The 20,430-nt window shown below is 37.0% G+C and overlaps 1 protein-coding gene across 1 annotated transcript in view; it reads left to right on the plus strand.

Annotated features, from left to right (window-relative positions):
* The window catches only part of LOC118805087 (diacylglycerol kinase beta), a 123,466-nt gene that overhangs the window by 12,740 nt on the left and 90,296 nt on the right, over positions 1-20,430 (plus strand). Inside the window, exon 2 of the mRNA XM_036565700.1 lies at positions 8,725-9,088. Within this exon, the coding sequence (XP_036421593.1) occupies positions 9,022-9,088 (67 nt within the window). The 5' untranslated portion in view covers positions 8,725-9,021. The remainder of the gene's footprint in view (positions 1-8,724; positions 9,089-20,430) is intronic.

A 20,430-nucleotide genomic window follows, 5' to 3' on the forward strand; every position in this document is an offset into this window, starting at 1 on the left:
CCTGCTGTCAACTGAATTAAATTATGCATCAGCTAAAGTTAAGCAGAGCCCAGCCCTCTCATGTAGTTCTGAAATTCTCTTCGTCTTGCACATCCTTTTCTCTTTTTATATCACCTTGGAAATTTGTTTTGTTGGGAGTTTGTAGATAGTATTCTTTTGTGGTTTAGACTGTGTGGAGTATTTCAGTACAAAGTGTGCTGACTAAAACAACAGCATGCTGTGTCAGTAATGCTAATGATTGTTTTTGAAGTAACAAAAAACTGTTCTGCTCTGAGTACCAAACTTCACATACAGATGAACCCCCTGGCCATATTACATATTCAATAAAAAAATTATATGTTTGGAGAAAAAAGCATTTGATGAAAAGAACACCTCGCTAACTGTTAAGCATGGGGGTGGATATATTATGTTGTGGCTTTGTGTGGCACTCATTGGCACAGGAAGCATTGCACGAATAAATGGAGGAATGGATTCCACTAAATATCAGCAAATTCTGGAAGCAAATGTGACAGTCAGTTAAGAAAGTGAAGCTGGAAAGAGATTGCCTACAGAAATGTCGTACAACAGGACAATGATTAAAAACATACCTCAAAATCCACCATGAACTACTTTAAGAAATACAAGCTGAATCTTTTGGAATGGCCCTCATAGACCTCTGAACTGAACATCATTGAAAATCAGTAGGTAGATCAAACACATGGACCAAGAATACCGCACAAGTGCTCAAGGAAGAGTGGGATTGAAAGATTCCTAGCTGGCTACAAAAAGCATTTGCAAGCTGTGATATCTGCCAAAAGAGGTGTTACTAAGTGTTGACTTAGTAGGGTGTACAAACGTTTGCACATGCCACAATTACTGTTTTTTAAGTTAATGAAATATAAAGTAAATGTGTGTTAACTTGTGATCACATACAACATAATGAAGCAGGTAGGTGCTACATTTTTCATTTTGCAGTTTTAGCATGAATATACTTGCGTGGTTTGCATTGTGCATAAAAGCACAGAGACAACAGCAAACAGCTGGATTTAAATCCATGCTCCCATTGAACTACAGCTGAGGTTACTGAATATGGAGTTACTATCAGTAAGTACAGTTCTAATGCTTGCATTGTTCTGCTGACTTAGATTGTGATATTAGATGTATTTGAATCAAATCTGCCCAAACTCCGTTTTGTAATGAATCTAATGTCAGATTTGGCAACGCTTTTAGGTACTCAAGAACTGCATCTGTTAAGTGAGCCATACTTATCTCATAAGAATAACAGAGTAATCTATTTTTAGCTCTAGATGTTGGAAGTTCCAGGAGACAGTCAAATCCATAACTGTTGAAGTCATGGGATGGTAACAAAAATAATACCCCTCATTTATGGACAAAAGAAAATGGTATGGTTAAATAAGGAAGAATAAGTTACATGTTGACTCATATAATCTAGAACATCTACAGCAAATTAATCATTTTCAAGCATGTCTATTCAGTTTGTATTACCCCAAACTACAGTCAGATGATATATTCTGTTCAAATTCATCACCAGTTGTTGCTCTCATTTTGGCCCTTGTCATTTCTAGAGCACCAGGTAGGCTTAACAGATTCTTAATAGTTAAATCAATCATTTAATTATACACAAAAAAGCATCAGTAGTCAAACTGAATCTAGATCAGTGTGTGTTCATCTTTGGAGATTTAACATGGCAGTAGGACATACATTTCATTCAAATATCTATGTAGTGTGTGTTGTATTCCTTTTTTATGTGTTTCATTTTAAACTTTTCTTCTCAATGTTATTCACTGCTAATTCCCACCTGCTTTAGTAAAGAAAATACTAGAACCATGAACACTCAAAAAACCCTTTGCATGATTAAAGGGTTCTTTGCGTCATTTCATTAAAGGGTTCTACAGATTGGTGGAGAATGTGTTTTATATGGTTCTATATAGAATCTTTTTAAAAGTGTCCTATAAAGCACCAAAAAGGGTTCTTCTGTTGTTAGAGGCTCGACATTGTAGCAATAGAAGCACCCTTTTTGGTGCTATATTGAACCCTTTTCAGAAAGGTTCTATATAGAACCATCTATAGCACATTTTCCATCAGTCTGAAGAACCTGTTAACGATGCAAAGAACCCTTTAGTCATGCAAAGGGTTCTTTTAGTGTTCATGGTTTCATAGAGAACCATTTTCTTTACTAAAAACCCTTGAAGAAACATCTTTTTTAAGTGTGCAGGGTTAGGTTAAGTGTGCACTTCCTACATGACGTTAATCAGTACATGACGTTAATCAGTACATGTTTTAGGTGCCTCAACTAAAAGGCTAAGAAAAATGTCTTTGCTTGACCTTGACCCCTTAAATGCACTGGTGGGCCCAAAGTTGTATTACACACAATAGCTCAGCCAGTTTGCGTTGAAATCGCTGTAGTTACCAATAAATAAGCCTTAAGTATGTAATAAGCCTGTGATTTTAAGGGGTTAAACTAATAATATGAGTGAAATTGAACTTCTCTGCTAGGCAGAATTATGCAAAACATGAGTTCATTTTTCTTCATTTTTTTTTTTTACTTTTTTTTTTTAACACCATTGTAGACACCTCAGAAATAAAGCTTTTTGGCAACAACACCAGAGTTTGAAATAAAAACAGTCGAAATTCTCACTGTAAAAAATCCAATGTAACAAACCTTTGAGTGACTATATTTATTAAGTTAACTGAGCAAAAACCCTCAAAAAGGTCAGAGCATCACAAAGTTTTACATTTCTTGAATTTTGTAGAAGATATGTTTGATGATCGATTTCTAATGAGTTTATTCCAAATTCCTCTTCCAACTTGTCATCCTGAGTCAAACCATATGAATTTTTGGTTATATATATATATAAAATCTTATCTAATTATAGTCTTATCCAGACAGACCCTGAACAATCTGGATGAATGGATGATTTTCTGTGACTTTGAATAATTTTATCTCATCTGAAAAGTTTGATTTCCCTCATTTTCAGTATAAAATGGAGCTGATAAACAACAAAGACATTCTTCAAAACCTCTTCTTTACCAAATGTGTAGTTCTGAAGGGCACTGTGTATTGTGCCCCAAAACATAATTCAGTGTAATCGTTTATAGATGATGATGTTTTCGCATGTTTAAAAAATACCAGTACTGTCTGTGCTGGGTGGACAATGCTGTACAGCTCGGCTGATAATAATTATATTAGAAAATAATATTATATTGTGAATAATAATTCACATAGGACTCTGCGTCTGTTCGAGAGGGCCACTGCTCAATCTATTTGGTGGTGAGAATTAAGCATAAAATTTAGCTGCGTTTATGATTACCATACTCATAAATGTGTGCATCCTCAGCTTTTCTACACCATACACAAACACACATGCGAACACACAAGATAGCATTTCAGTGTAATTGGATTTTTATTCATATTATTAGTATTATTATTTGATAATTCTTGTGCTTATAAATGGAGGCCAAATCAAATGAGTCATGGTCCTTTTCGTGGCTCACTGAAGTAAACTTTAGGCTTTTATACTAACTATGGTGAAGATAAATTATAAACATTCTCACATCATAAATCATAATTATTTGATCCAAATGAAAATGTTTACTATGTGTTTGTTTTAGAAAGTTAGATGCTTACAAAGGGATCTTCAGGGAATTTAGGGAGTCTTAAAGAGTCTTAAAAGGAAATCAAAATTGGGACCTTTGCCTTTTCAGTTCATTGTCATATTTACCACAATTTATCATATAGTACAAAAATCCTTGTTTTCCACAATGTTGCATCAAAATATGATGATGTTTGCTCCCCTTTACATCTTTTGATTTTTGATTACATCACTAATAACTAGCAAGAGGGCAAAATGAGCCGATAACGTCATGTTTCGACTTCCCCACCTATCATAGAGTGAAAATGCTGTAGCTCAGAGACCGTCTTTGGTATTGTGTTTCACTTGGAAATACGTCACAGTATGAAAGGGAAATGCTTGATGATTTCCCGCTCATGTTCACTTTAAATGAAAGGCTGTCCATTAAAAAAAGGCAAGTTAAACTAGGAACTAGGAAGTATGTACTAAACCATTGCACAGAGGGCCCATATGACAGATTTTGCTGTCCGTATTTTCCGTAAGGGTTTGATGTAGTGTGTGTAAACATTGCTCAGTTGTCAACATACAACATTCACTTCCCAGTCCATACAGTCCATGTATAATTTATATTTTATGCTTTATTTTTATATGTTGACTTATAAATAGGAATATATATATATATATATATATATATATATATATATATATATATATATATATATATAGATAGATAGATAGATAGAGAGAGAGAGAGAGAGAAATAAAAATAGAAAATAGAAAATAAATAGAAATTGCAAACTGGACTGCTTTTTGAATGAAGCACAGCCATTCAGAACATAAGTCATTTACATATATCACTCATATAGGCACAGTAACAAAAACAGCCTGTTTAATTCTGTAACATAAAGAGAGATTAGAAAATGCTCATGTAAAAATGAATGAATTATGAATGTTTTGATATATAAACCCACAAAATAGTGTAAATGGCCCTTTAAAACTAACTTTAAGACCTTCCTCAGAGACACAATCAGGAATGATCAGGAGGGATCATTGTGTGCCACTTCAGTGGAACGTTTGGGAGTCTGTTTTGATCTTAATTAATTTTGATGCCAGTAGCATTGAAGTAATTAAGTGTATTAATAACACTTAATTAGTTAATGTGATTGGTAAAATATCTCAAAATATTCCATATCTGTTATAGCTGTTTCCTTCTTTTTCTGCCAGGTATTTTGTCAGTTTAGTTTAAAGCCATTACAGTCAGTTTTATGTATATATTTTTTGTATTTCATATTGTATGGTACCAGTTTTTATTATTTCTACTGATCTCATTCTCTCTTTTCTCCTTTCTCCTTTCCATCTGTCCAGTTGCTCTATTACCTCTTCCCTTTTTCTCACAGGCCATTATTCAGTATGCTAAGTGCTTAAGTGTTTATCAAACCAGCTCTTGTACTATTGCATGGAAATACTAATAATGAGTTGAGTGCCTGTCTTAATCAGTTATTGGTGCTCTTAGCAAGAAGACTCAATGTTTCACTAATGCAGTTCTTAGGTCTTAGCTTTAAGAAAGGCAGAAAAGCACACTGTGATGATTGTAATGACTGTAATGATGTTCCACCAAGTCCTCTTAATTTCCATTGTAAAATTGAGAGTACTCAATACATACTCACTACATGAATTTGCAACTTGCAACAGCATTAGTGTCTCAGGTTAACAACAGAATGCCATAAATATGAATTAAGTAAAAAAAAAATTTTCTCCACCTAACATTCCAAAGATGTTCCCTGAATCTGAACACTGTTTTGTTGCACAATTGTGCTTTGTGAAAAGTGAAAATAAGAACATGTTGTGTACAAAACCTCCACTCTGGCACACTTTAATGCACAATTGCTGTTTATTTGCTTAATTTAATATATTGGAAAAAAATCAACATAAAATGTGGCCTGTGCAAAAGTTATGGTATGGTATTTTTTATTTATTTATTTTTTCTCATTAACATTAGAGAAAAATGCCATGTTTGGGCATGTTCTTGGTAGAGAACTTAAGAAAATCAGCAAACTTTACATATGACTGTATTTGTAGTACCAGGGTACTGGATAATAAGCATCTGCAATATACGTATTTCACAATATGTATTATGTCTTTTTGCACCATGATTCAATATGTTTTTGACACAGGAGTCAAGAAATGGCAATATTCTTTTTGCTCTTATTTGTTCATTTATTCACTGGAATACAAACTAGACAGAAGGAATCATAACTGATACAAAAAATAATTTTCTTGGAAGACATATTTAAATACAAACATAGTAAATTGTTCTTCTTTTTCTCATGGCATTCCCATTTAGAAAATACGTGTTTTTAATAGAACAGTAAAAATGTATAATCAGTAGGTCTGAACTCGCAGACATACTATCTAAAATCTAATTGTATTTGACTCAAAGCACAGATTCTCTAACAAGCCCCATACAGAAAAAATGTATGTAAAGGTGTGTTGTACAATCCCTGCTGTGTTTAGTATTTATTCTGTCTGTCTGTGGAGTCTGCTGGTAGCCCACACAACAAATACTTCACATCACTTAATAGCATATAAAAGTGCAGAGAATGGCCTTCTCTGGCAAGCTGTAACTTGTGGCATCACCAAGGGATGCCATCACAATACCCCTCTTCATCATTGCTGTTCCTCTTGCTTTGTCCCCGCACAGAGATTTGATACCCTGTGATAGTCTGCTTCCCCATGGCAGTGCTGCTAAACTACTGTTGATTTTTCACTCTGCTAAGCCTCACTTTGTTCTCAGAGAGAGAGAGAGAGAGAAAGAGAGAGAGAGATGTATTGATTGGTGTTGCACACTGAGCACAGAGGCCAGCCTGGTGCATGTGATCCTGTTGCTGAGTGGGCCTTTGAACTTAGATATATCAATGAAAGAATATTATATGTAGCTTAATGAAGTTATATGTTGTTTTAAAGAGGCCATATCATACTTTTTTGTGTTATCTTGTGTTTTTTTCCCAAGGGTCCGCTCATAAAATTGAAATGGGTTTAGGTACAAAAGACTTTTACATGACCATTATGACTAAGCCTCCCTGTTTCAATACTGGTTTTGACAAGCCCTTGTCCGCTTGGCCTTGTCATTTCCCTTTGGGGGAATTCCCAGCATCATCTTAAGGGCTGTTCCATTACTTTATCAGCTCAAGTAAAAGGTATTAGATGAGCCTCCTGAGGAGTGAGGGATTGAGTGAACACCAACTTTGCCTTCAGCGGCAGAATTTGTCCAGAAATCATTGCGACCTGACACATTTCCCTTGTCAAACCCAAAATAATAGTGGACAAAATGTTTATAAGCTGTAGCAATAAACTACTTTAAAATGCTTAACATTTCAAAAAGATAGCATTCGATTCACTGGGCTTTCAGTTACAAACTACTTCATCTGTTATATGTGACTGCTGATACAGCTTCATCACTTTACTCTGCTAGCTAGCTTGTTAACATGCTAAAGGTACACGGCTAACAAAAACAAAAATAAAGGTACTATATCACGGTTCTAGGTTTATAACCAGACAAAGCAGTTACTGGCACCCGTTGTGTATGTTATGCTTAAACCTTTTTGCGTTGCAGAATTTGCGTGGCTATCCGATTAGCTTACTGAGGATAACCTGCCGAGGGCGAGCACATTCTGTTTGAATAATCCACTTCTCATTGTCATCTCCTCCACTTCTGCCGCAAAGGGCCACTTATATGAGTAGGTATGACGTGCATCCGAGTATTGACTTGCCTGTATTGTGCATCTTTCAAAAATCATTCAGTCCGGGTTCAAACACTTCTTATAACTTCAATATGAATGGGTGGGCTACACAACTGTAAGCTGAATAGGCAAGTATATGCAAATACAGTACATAAAAACAGGGAATTCAGTGTGGGATGTTTTTCAGCTTAGTTTTCATATATGCAAACTAAATGGTATGCTATGAAACATACAGTGTTTACAAGCTACATGACATACTTTAACAGTGATTACATACTCTTTCTTATTCTTTTTAGATAAGCTCTGATAGGCATTTATTAATCTAAAAACTTCTGTCCACTTATTTGGCTCACTTTTATTTTTTTTCATTATTATAGATTTATTATTCATTTACTACTTCTTACACAGCTCTTATTGTCGTTGCTGTGTTATTGTTTTGCTACTTGGTGTCAACCAGAGGAGTATGGGTTCTCCTTTTGTGTCTTTGTTCCTCTCAAGGTTTCTTTCTCTTGTTGTGAGGGAGTTTTTCCTGGCCCCGTCACCCTCGGCTTGCTCACTAAGGGCTGAGACCTGGATTTCTTTAAATCCACTTCGTGACAACGCCAGTTGTAAAAGGTGCTACACAAATAAATCCAAATTAAATACATTAACTCTTTAAGGCCGACACGTAAACATGACTATTTCTGCTGTTGAATCTGTTATCCTCTATTAATTATGTGATTTTTCAGTACTATTGTTCCATTTATTTGACATGTAACGACTGTGATCTAACAGAACTGAAAATTCATAGCTTTTTATTCAGTTTGTGTCACAAACTACCTTTTTGAACTAAAAAGGACATAAATAAGTCTGTAGCATAAGTCAGAGTCTGTTGTTATTTTGATTGGACTAAACAATGTTAAGTCCTTACTGATCAAAATTGCACTCTGAATGAACTCACACCCTCACTTGGAAAATAAACCACAGTACATTCACCAATAAAGGGAGATCTTTTACACAGTGATACAAGACATGGGAGCACACAGAAAGCTCTGTGGCCTTATGGATTTAAAAGAGTTAAAGGTCTCAGATGATGTTTTAGAGTAGACCTCCAGCTACATTCTCAGTTCGATAGGGTTACGCTCTTCTATTTCAAAAAAGCAGGGAAAATTTGCTTTTCCATGTTACGGGCCCTTAAACTTTATGAAGTGTCTGATTTGTGGTTGAATGAAAAAAGTAATACAAGTTGAGCTGTAATGTAATGTAAAGCAATAAATACTCATATGCTTACCCCCATATCTAACTGTAGAGTTAGTTATTAGCGCTATTGTTTTATAGTGTGTGCCTTTATTCGATGCTGTGTATATAAAATGACCCCTAGTCAGGCTTGAAGCATGTCTAATGGTGCTTTACTTGTTTTTTCCTCTCTGTAGGTCATTGTGGGTCATAGGTCATTCATTCAGCCTTGCTGTGATCTTTGTGTGAACATCCCTGCCGTGCAAATCACAGCCCCGACCTGTCACACCTCGTCCGTTTCACCTTGACTCTGCACTCATCTTCTCATCTCCCCGTCCCTACGCTTCCCCACTCCGGTGCCACCTCTTTCACCATCTGCTCACAGAAGGAGCTGGGATGACGCCAAACCTGCTTACCTCCATATCCTACCTCAACCAGGGCTAATCATCATCATCATCTCCACACACCCCCTCACACACACTCCAGCCGGCGAGATGGGCGACGGGAGCTGGGTGTGTCTGAGCCCATCCGAGTTCTCCCAACTGCAGCAATACAGCGAATGTGAGTACTAAACATGACTCATCCATAGAGCAAAACTCAGCATGCTCTCATCGGGATTCATATTTTATGTTATTCCAGCTGGCTAGCTGATTTAGCTTGATTTAATCTGGCTAGATAGTCACATGGTTTAAAAGAGCAGTTAGTAGAGTTGATTAGATGAATGGTTTTATCAGTTTGTTTACTTGGTCATTAAAGCTCTTAGCCCTTTGAATAAGTGTGCCTGCAAAGCACCTATTTAAGGTAATGTCCTGGTCAATATGTAATTTGGGGATTTTTCACTATGTGTAAATGTCCCTGAAACTGGCCCTCTGGGCTTTTAGGAAGCACTGCTGGGAATGTAGGCTGTATTGACAGAATGTATTGATGCCCTGCTAGTGTTCTGTGTGCCGTAATTCATCAGCAACGTTTAATGTTGTTATTGATGTAAAACATTTTATAACCCACCCTTATGTGTTTTCTGTATTTTTGTAATTTTACACTGATAAAAATGTACTGTGCTGGAACATTTTTCATTAACCAACAATGTAAGTGTACCCTTAAAGATAAAACAATGGTTTTAAGGTCTAACTGTGTACCTTTCCTAGGGGAAAAATACATAACTTCTCATAACTTCATGTCAGAACAATAAAATAAATTGCAGTGGATTATGGTACAGTTATGTTGCCAGACTAGAGGTACCGAAGACCCTTGATGGTACCACCCCAGTGACAGTTTAGTGCTTTTTTTCTGAGAGAGTATACTAGCAGTGATGTATATTTTACTTAATTTAAAGGAATATAATATGGGACAATTGTTTTTTATAATAAAAACAGTAAACAATATTAAAAGGTTATTATAAAAATATTTATAAATATGTGGCAGATATTAAATACAAAATAGGGAGATAATGCTCATGTTGTTGGTTCCCTAGAAGTTTTTCAAGCACAGATTTGCTCAAATTTATTAAAATTCTTCAAATTTTGTATATGTTACAAACATCATGGACATGCTTATCAGACAGTAAAAAACAATCAAAACAACTTTAACAGCCCTGCTCAAATAGCTTAACTTACTTTTTGAATAACAGTAAAACAATTGCGGCCTCATTTAGAGTGCAACAGTTTCATTTTCATTCATTTAACAGTAAGTTTACTACAATTACACTAACATACATTGACTTGAAATAATTCCTCATTTTAGCCTTAATAGAATTTACAAAGGCTGATTAATGTTCAGTAGATTTAAAAAGCCTCACAGATGAAGGTACATTGATGTACTAAAAGGGCAAAGCTATAGCATTTTGAGATATCATCCATGTAGGAACATATTGTATTCAAAAGCTAATGCAAACATGCATACATGTTTTTCACTCATTCATTTTTGAATGTCTATTAAATGTATGCATTTTAATGCCACAGGTTAAATATGATCTTCAAATATGAACAGTTTGATGAATTTAAGGATACTAAAAATTTTGAGAAGTTCGGCCAGTATGATTAAATACAGTCACAAAGTGAACATAATCCAGTATTTGAACAGATTGAAACTGTGAATAATGCAAAGTTAATGTCTGAACATAGGGGTGTACGATTATATCTGAGTCATGTCAGCAGATAATTGAACAAAAAACATTGGCATTGGACAGATGTTTAGATTTGACCAGTATTTCAAACTGATATTTAGTGATGTTTTTTTTGTACTTGTAGTTGTACATTAAAAATAGTGCTTTGACTGACATGATTACAATGTGTCAAGTGGTTGCATATAAATAAAATATATTACATGAACACAGTACTTTCCAAAACATGTAAACTTAAAGAAGACAATTGTTTTGATATAACATATTTTAAAACATATATTATTTTTAAATGTACTTTTTTCCCCCCTCCTCCAGTCTTATTTATTATAGCAGATACAATAGTGTGATAACTTTATGTATAATGCAGTACAACATACTACAAGAATTTAAAAAAAGAAATAAAAAAACAACACAGTAAACTTGAGTAAATTTAAACACAGTAAATAATAAATATCAATAGTACTGCAATCTATATTATCAACATTAATACCAAAGGTGATACAAAGGTACAGAAAGACAGTCCCATTCACCATAACCTACTCCATTTCAACACTGTAGCACATCCCTAATAGCCGGTTTAGTGTAATCCAAGAACTCGCCCCAAACTTGATAAAACTTCTTAATCTTTTTATTATCTAAATAAGCTAATCTTTCAAGGGGGAGAATATTATATATTGTTTTATACCACTGAGTTATACTAGGTTGTGTAGATGAAGTCCAATTGACCAAGATGCATTTTCTTGCAACAGCGAGGAGACCTCTAATCAGTAAATCTTGATCAGCAGAGGGTCCATTAAATGACGCTCCTAGAACTAGGACTAAGGGGTCAAAGGGCACAAATACATGTGTAAACCGCTTAATTTCGGAGCAGATCCGACCCCAGAACTTATTAATATATGTGCAAGTCCACATGCAATGCAAGAGCGTGCCCTTGTTTGTTTGACATTTAGTACATAAATCTGATCTAGTTGGGTCCAATTTTTTCAGTTTCTCAGGGGTAATAAACAGTCTATGGACAATCTTCTGTGAACTGGTTGGAGCTAAGACAAAAATGAATACGGGCCAGAATTTCCTCCCCCTTGTCATCTGAGATTGCCATGTTAAGGTCCATTTCCCATCCGATTCTACTGGAACTAGTGTTTAATTGATTTCCCTTGTTTAATATAACATTCAGAGATTAAATGTTTAAGTTTGGGGCCAGAACTTATAAGTGTTTCTATTTTATTTAAGTTATGCTCCTGGGGTATAAATGAATTTACATAACTCCTGATTTGTAGATACCAGAAAAAGTCATGTTGAGGGATTTTTGATTCTTGTTTTAATTCCTCAAAAGACATAAGATGATCTCCACGCCAGAGGTCACCTATAGAAAACATTCCTCGGTATTCCCACTGTTTGAAACCAGAGTCAGTAATACCAGGAAGAAATTCTGGATTCCCGCGGATAGAGGCGAAAATTTTCCCAAGCTTATCATTTTTAAAGTGTCTTTTTATCTTGGCCCAGACTGATAAAGTATTAAATAATAATTTATGTTTCCCAATGCATCTCTGCCACAGCTCCCTTTCCAAAGACAACAGGCAGGTAATAGGCGTAGGACTGCATGCATGCGATTCTGTATCTAACCACAGACACTCTACATCTTTGGCAAACCACTGTTTGATGAAATTTAAGTGGGCTGCCCAGTTATAAAGCTGTATGTTAGGTACACCTAGTCCACCTGAGCCTGTTGGGAGTTGCAATTTCCCCAGTTTGAATCTAGGCTTCCTTCCAGCCCATATAAAGTCACGGATAATGGAGTTGAGCTGCGTATTATCTCTTTTTTAGAGAGGTTCAGCTATCATTTGTAAAATGTATAAAATCCTGGGTAAGATGCTCATTTTAACTATGTTCACTCTGCCTATTAAAGATAAAGGGAGACATGTCCAGAGTTGCAAATCACTTTGAATTTTCAGTGAGTGGAGGAATATTATGCTTAAATAAGCTATCAAGACAAGGTGGTATCCATATGCCAAGATAAAGTAGCCCACTGGGGCTCCAGGTGAATGGTAGCGAGTTCATTGGATTGTTCTGACCTACTCTAGTAGGCATTGCCACGGATTTGGAGAAGTTGATCTTATAGCCTGAGAAGGTCCCAAAATTTGTATTTAGTTCAATTAATCGAGGCAAGCAGGTGTTCGGTTTATTAACGAATAATATTATGTCATCAGCGTAGAGTGATAGGCAATGATTAGATCCGTTAACTGCAACACCGTGAATATCAGGGTCAGATCTAATTGCTTCAGCTAATGGCTCAATAACAATACTGAAAATTAAGGGTGCCAAAGGGCAACACTGCTTAGTGCCTCTCCCAATGTTGATCGGGTCCGAGCGCTGGCCATTGGTTATAATATGAGCAACAGGGTTCTTATACAGTAACCGGACCCATCTAATAAAGTGCTCCCCAAACCCAAAATGATTTAATAAATTAAGCATGTATCCCCATGTTGTATGATATTAAGTACGCGTCTAACATTGTTGAAGGAGTGTCGCCCCTTAATGAACCCAGTTTGGTCTGGGTGAATAATACTGGGCAGTATTCCTTCGAGTCGGCGAGCTAGGATTTTTGCTAAGATTTTAGCATCAACAGACATTAGGGTAATAGGTCTATATGAAGCTGGATCTTCTGGATTTTTGTCCTTTTTCAAGATGAGGGTTATATTAGATAATCTTAGGGATGGTGGGAGAATTCATTTATTAAATGCATCCCGGTACATGCGAAGCATTGGGGTTTTAACTACATCTAAAAATGTTTTATAAAACTCTGTGCTGAACCCATCTGGACCCGGGCTTTTATTACTAGGGAGAGCTTTAATTGCTTCTATTAACTCACTCTCTGTCAGTGGATCATCCAAAATTAATTTGTCATCCTGCTGGATGTGCTTTAAAGCAGGTGAGAGTCTGTCTAAGAAAGAAGACATTAAGGCATCAGAGTTGGTACACTGTGATTTATATAGATTTTCATAATACTGCTTAAAGACCTCACTGCTGTCCTTATTCAGAGTTTTCCTGTTCTTGTGTTCATCCTTAATTGTCGCTATAAAAGTAGGATCTTTCCTCCCTGATATAAACCGAGCAAGATACTTCCCTGGCCTGTTCCCAAATTTATAAAACCTATGTCTAGCGTACAAAAGTGTTGGGGCAGCTTTCTGTGTTAGTAAAGCATCAAGAGATGCACGTGCTGCGACAAGTTTTTTTGCTATGGTTTTTCCTGGAGCTTTGATTAATTTTTTCTCTAATTCAGCTATTTCCCTCTCCAAATTAATCTGGGCCAGATTATCTCTTCTCTTTTTTTGGGAGACAAAGGAGATTATTAACCCTCTAGCGTAAACCTTAAGAGTTTCCCATATCAAAGAGGGATCTGCGGATTCGGCATTGTTAATAGACAGAAATATGTTGAGTTCTTTTGTAATGTAACTGATAAACTGAGGGTCTTTAGTGAAATAAGCAGGAAATCGCCAAGATCGCGGCTGAGGTTCAACATTGGTATGAATGTACACTAAATATACTGGGGCATGATCAGAGACCACAATATTTCCAATCGAGCAATCAGTAATGTTGTCTATCATGGTACTATCTGTGAGGAGATAATCAATTCTTGAGAAGGTTTGGTGCACAGAGGAGTAATATGTGAATTCCTTTCCCTTCGGGTTATAAAGCCTCCATACATCTATTAGACCAAATTTACAACATATCTCTGCCAGACCAGTACGTTTATCGGATTGAGACGGCCGAGATTTATCTAATGCATTATCCCATACGCTGTTTAGGTCCCCACCCAGAATGATGTTGCCCTTAACTTTGTATATACCTTCATGAAAAGGTTGACATCAAAAACATTGGGAGCATAAACATTAGCCAAAATCAAGGGTTCATTATATAATGATCCCTTAACCAAAACAAAACGTCCACACGGATCTTTTATAGTCTCCTCAATTGTAAACGGCAGATTTTTATGTAGGAGTATGATGACCCCTCTGCTTTTAGTGTTTTACGATGAATATATAATTTGTCCCACCCAGTCTCGTTTCATTTTCTCATGCTCCTTGTCACTGAGGTGTGATTCTTGTAGAAATGCAATTTGCACAGGCTGGTGTTTCAAGTAGTGGAGGATCTTCTTTCTTTTAATAGGGTGATGAATTCCTCTGATGTTCCATGAGCAAATCTTCGTATGACCAACGTGTATTTTAGTTTTAAGTTAGTAATGGAAACGCATAGTATCTGGGGCTGCCATTAAGTTTCACACAGACTGGAGGGATTTTATACAAATTTAATAGAACAAAACTACCTAACAGACCGCTGAACGTCGGGTCTTTTAAACTGCTTAAAGCAAACCCTTCACTCCGACAACTTTGACCATGTGCGCCTTCAACCTTCTTGTCGCTTGAACAATGTGAGCTCATTGCGAATATAGCGACTCTGGTGCCCCTCGTAGACATACAGTTTCCCCCAGACAAATGAAAGGAATAAATGATTAAACTCTCAAAACCCTCTGTCCATTCTGAACAGACTATGAGAGTGATCGAGACTCGAGACTTGCGCGGAGAAGTCCTGAAAGAACAGGACCTTTTTCCCGTTGAATTCTATGTTTTGGTGCTCACGCGCAGCACGTAGGACGGCTTCTTTATCGGCGAAAGCGTGGAATCTGACGAGCAAGGGACGAGGGTGGTCAGCCTGCGGGCGAGGCGCCGATGGGCGCGCTCTAATTTCAAAATGCCCTTCTTCGTCTCCATACCCAGCACCTCAGGAATCCATGTTTGAAGGAAATCGACAGGAGACCGACCCTCCGCGCCCTCAGGCAGACCGATGATTTTCACGTTTTTCCGTCTGCCCCTGTTCTCGAGGTGGTCCACTTTCTCTTGAAGAGCCACGATAGCGTTTTCGGCTTTAGCGATGGCTTGGGCATAGCCTTTTTCTCGGTCCTCAATGGAGTTGATCCTAGATTCGGTATCATTAACTCTTTTGGTAAAGTCTCTAACATCAGCCTGCAGTTTGTCAACAGATGCGAAGACTCGCTCAAGCTTTCCATCCAAGAGGTTTGCTATTTTCGCAGAGACGTCTTGTACAATCTGAGGAACCAGAGAATCTGCGACGCCTCGTTCGCCATCTTGGGTCAGACCTTGCTGCTTAGCTGCTGTTCGAGTTTTGGTGTTCTTGTTTGACTTGGTTGAGGCTTCGGTAGACCCCCACAGCTCATCCATCTCAATAGGCTTCTGAGTTTATTCGCAGAGAATTTCGAGATTCATAAAAAGGGGAATTGTAGCTAAATAAAAATTAGCTGCGAGGAGCTCCAGCGCTTGCGTCTGTTCAGTTCGCGCACGCGCACATCCCCCGTTTAAATGTACTTTAAACATAAAGTATTGACATCTGCAGAAATTCATATCGACAGATATGAAAAGTACTGGATATCAGAATTAGCCCACAATTCCCATAATCGTGCATCCCCTCTGAAAATAATAGGGATGCTTCAACACCATTTTTTTTTTTCAGATCGAGTACATATACGAGTACATTTTTAAGTACTTGCCTATACCGATTCCGATACCATAATGAGTAACCTGCGTAGAAGTAGTTGTTAGTGTAAATGAGTGCAGTGTACCTTAGCAGTTAAATTATTAATTGTCTAGCTGATGTTTAAATGTTGTGCATTAGCTTGCTATGCTACATTAGATATCTTGAAACGAGTAGCAATACAGTGGAGAAGGGCAGGTTTCGTTCTGCATCAGAAAAGCACTTCTGTACAGCTGTAAGTAAAGTATGTTTCATAGTTTTGATCCTCATCTGTCTCTTTCAACAATAGTCTCTGTAGCACAGTGATATAAGGAATCACATCCAAGGCTAATGCATCAGAAGAGCTCACTTTTCAAGTTGTACATCTTTTTGGAGCGTTTTTGAATGTCCTCCTATTAAGCTGTAGTTGAATGTCCTCTAAAGCTGGGCACACACTGTGCCACTTTAGAAATCTTGTTCTTTGGTGACTCACAAGTTACATTTAAATAGACCATAATGTATGGACAGACCTGTCCAGGGTGTATCCTGCCTTCCGCCCAATGACAGCTGGGATAGGCTCCAGCACCCCACCGCGACCCAGAAGGATAAGCGGTTTAGATGATGGATAATGTATGGACAAAGCTCTGTCTACAGACAATTATCAATAAAGCTGTTTCATTCAAAATGACATGCTGCGTACTGAGCAAACATGCTGAGAAACTGTGCTGCAGCAGCTTTGCTAACACAGTGCACTGACTAAAACCCTAGCCTATGTGTACCTTTTCTAGCACCTTTTCTAGCCTATGTGTGTCCACTTATGTAGGGGAAGTGGTTGTGATTGTGTTTGTGTATGTTTAAAAATGGGCTAAAATCACACAGTTTAAAGTGACCAGCATCTTTGTGTCAGACTGCTGTGGCCTCCTCAATACTTCTTTATGCGAGTAGACCCTCGTTCATTGTCAGCTTGAGTTTTTTTTTGTTAGAAAGGCAGTGAGGACTAGGCTTACGGTACATGGTATCAGGTGGTGCATTTTTATGAGTATGAATTTGTGCATCCCTAGAAAATTATTTCATTTAAATATTGTCCAATGTCCATGTTGGTTTCACTTGTGTGTAAGTTGAGGTACCTGACTAAAAGCCAAAAATACAATGAAAATTCAAATTACAAGCTTTGTTAGTATGACATTGTTAAAAGTTAGAGTTTTTTTAAATTTGCCTTTAGGTTTTTTCGTTTAAGTATTATTTGAAATCTGAGGAACGTATTCAGATTCAGATTCTTATTTTTCAGGTAAACCTGATTTATCTGTTGTGAAACTTTTGCCAGCACAAGTGTGTGTGTGTGTGTGTGTGTGTGTGTGTGTGCGCATGTGTATTGGAGAAATACGTGTCGTGTATATTTTCATCTCTAAGACTCATAGACTCATTTAAACTGAAAGAAGCTTTTTCCAGACTGATTTTTGGATGCACCATTCAAATTTGACTTGATCTCACAATACTGACATTAACTTTCCAGTGATTATGATTTAGATATTAAACATTTTCAGTGATAAAATACAGTTAGACTAGTGTACTGTTTCTGACACTGCCCAATGCAGTAAAGATTAACTCTAGAAAATTTGTGGCAAAAATGGTCTTTGACTTTAAGCATATGTAACAGAAACTATAGAATGTCATGACATGTTCTAATCAGTAGAGGAATCAATTGCCTTCTTGATTTGCTGGATTACCAGAATGCTTAGAACCTGCCTTCTCCTGTTTGTCCTGCTATTTATATTTTCAAAAATGTGTTCTTCTGAGTTAATATTATATTATAAGAATATATTCTAATACTGTAGTGTTAGAGTGCTGCATTTCATCGCAGAGAGTGCCAAGTACAGTACTGATAGTACAGTAATCTTCAGCAAGGCACATAAATTGGGTGAAATCGAATTAATTAATAAATTAAATAATTAAGCAGTTCTGCCCTGTTCCATTACATACAGCCCATGCTGGTCTTTGGGGGGTGAGTGTACATACTGCGTGTGTATTGTGTATATGTGAGCGTGTGTGTGTGTGTGTGTGTGTGTGTGTGTGTCTGTTCTCAGCTAGGCGCTAAAGACTGGCTTGTTTTGACGCAGTGGTGTTAATAAACAGTGAAATATATTTGTCAGGTCTCTTTAATGAGCTGATAATGGGTGCCAACATTCACCATCATACAAAAATACTTAGGGCCATGGCTTTTGGAAGCTGTTTACTGGCTACAGAAGCATCCTGCAGAGATAAATTTTAAGCTTCATGTCAACTCTAAGCTGAGTCTATTTAGATGTATATAAATCACTGCTAATAGTATTTAGCAGGGTGTTTGTCAGCCACTCACTCACAGTCCTCAGTGCTCATATTTGTTCCTCCTCTCTGTCTGACCTCTGGCATTTCACAGCAAAGACCGCCATTTACATGGAACTGTGACCTGAAACTAAACAAACAGCTCATAAATCTCAGACTCAGTCAATGCAAGTGTGAGGTCATTCTTTCCTATCACATTAACCGCCAGTTTGTCGAGGGGTTTACCTGATGAAGGATGACTCATTTTGCTTAGATTAGAGAGGAGGTGAGCTCTGGCTTTTGCTCATCGAGTTTATTTTTAGTAAATTGTGCCTCGTTTTGACTAAGCCGGATCCCTCAGTTTAGAGGTGAAATACCTTCCGTCCCTCAACTAAATAGCAACCTTCAGCAGTTTCATTAATGGCAATGCTACAAAGCTATTCATTATTTATTTATCTCGCTCTCTATATCTCTCTCCCTTTCATTCTCTTCAAACTAGATGTCCAAAATTATCCACTTCTTCTAATTAGTGAATTCAGCTACTTTAAGGTGCACTCATCATTGATTCTGGCATTCAATTACACGCATATAGCTTGTACTGTATAACCTAGAAAAGCATTGTTAATAGAATGGGACATCCTGGAGCAGCTGCACTTGTACCTAAGGTCCCCATTCTCAGTGCCAAGGGCTAGAGGGTAAAGCTCAACCGATATACCAGTTGGCCAATAATAGCGACCCACAGTGTTATCGGCGTTGAATGATAATACTGGCAGTATATTTAGCGTCTTTATTGAGGTCATGGCATCACCAGGATTCAAACTGTTAGTCTCCAGATGATAAACTGAGACAGTTATGCCACCAACAAAGCATTCTGGTTAGCTCTGTCCTCATGTTTAAAATACTGCTTAAGGATGTGAGTATTTTTTGTTTAATTGACTTTAAGAAATGCAATCATGGACAACTGACAATCACAATAATATCAGTTTGTAAAGTGCCATTTAACTAAAACTATAGTATATAGAGTATAAAATTATAATCTAAAATATAAATATAAAACAATATCTGATTGATATTGTTGGTTATTGTAATGTTTAACCCTCTAAAATATATCAGCCACAAAATTTTCATATCAGGGTTGTATGAGAGAGATATAAAGCTCTCCAGCATTAGAACAGTGGAACTATGTTCTCTGGAGTGATATAGCACCATCCAGTAACTTTGTGATGAATTTGAGTGCCGTTTATAATCCAGAACCACTCATCCAACATCAGTAGCTGACCTCACTAATGCTCTAGTGTTTTTGAATGCAATCAAATTCTCACAGCAATCTTCCAGAATCTAGCATGAAACCTTCCCAGAAGAGTAACGGCTGTTACTGCAGAGAAGAGGTGACAAACTCCCTATTAATACCCTTGATTAATACCCAACAGAAATGTTGGATGAGCAGGTGTCTACAAATTGCGTGCAATTAAGTGTGTGTGTGTGTGTGTGTGTGTTTTGCTTTCAAACTATAAGGATTGTGTTTTATTCCCTTGCAAAGACATTTAGGGGTATGGCTGTAAGTAGACAGGAATAGCAATACTGCTGTATTAATCATAAATTATTTATAAATACAGAACATGCACATTAATTTATAATCAGAGTAATCATTTATAGATTAATGTTTTATACTTACACTATAGAAATGCATATAAATCTTTTGGGAGATTTCTTTCTCTTTTTCTCTGTTGTGTAGAGTGACACTTGCAGAATGTGAGAAGTGAGGTGTACACATTTAAGTAACATTGAGTCAGATGTGTGATCATTGGGAGACGCAGGGAGCACCCCCATCAAACCTGAACAAAAAACACCTTTTACTGTTCTGGCAGATACTACTGACAGACATGATGACTCAGTGCCAAAGCTTGCGGCTCAGAGAAAACAAAGTGAAGCTAGAGTGGCCAGCTCGGTTTTGTTC

This window comes from Colossoma macropomum, unplaced genomic scaffold (genome assembly GCF_904425465.1).
Source record: "Colossoma macropomum unplaced genomic scaffold, Colossoma_macropomum, whole genome shotgun sequence".
In the NCBI taxonomy this organism is placed as follows: Eukaryota; Metazoa; Chordata; class Actinopteri; order Characiformes; family Serrasalmidae; genus Colossoma; species Colossoma macropomum.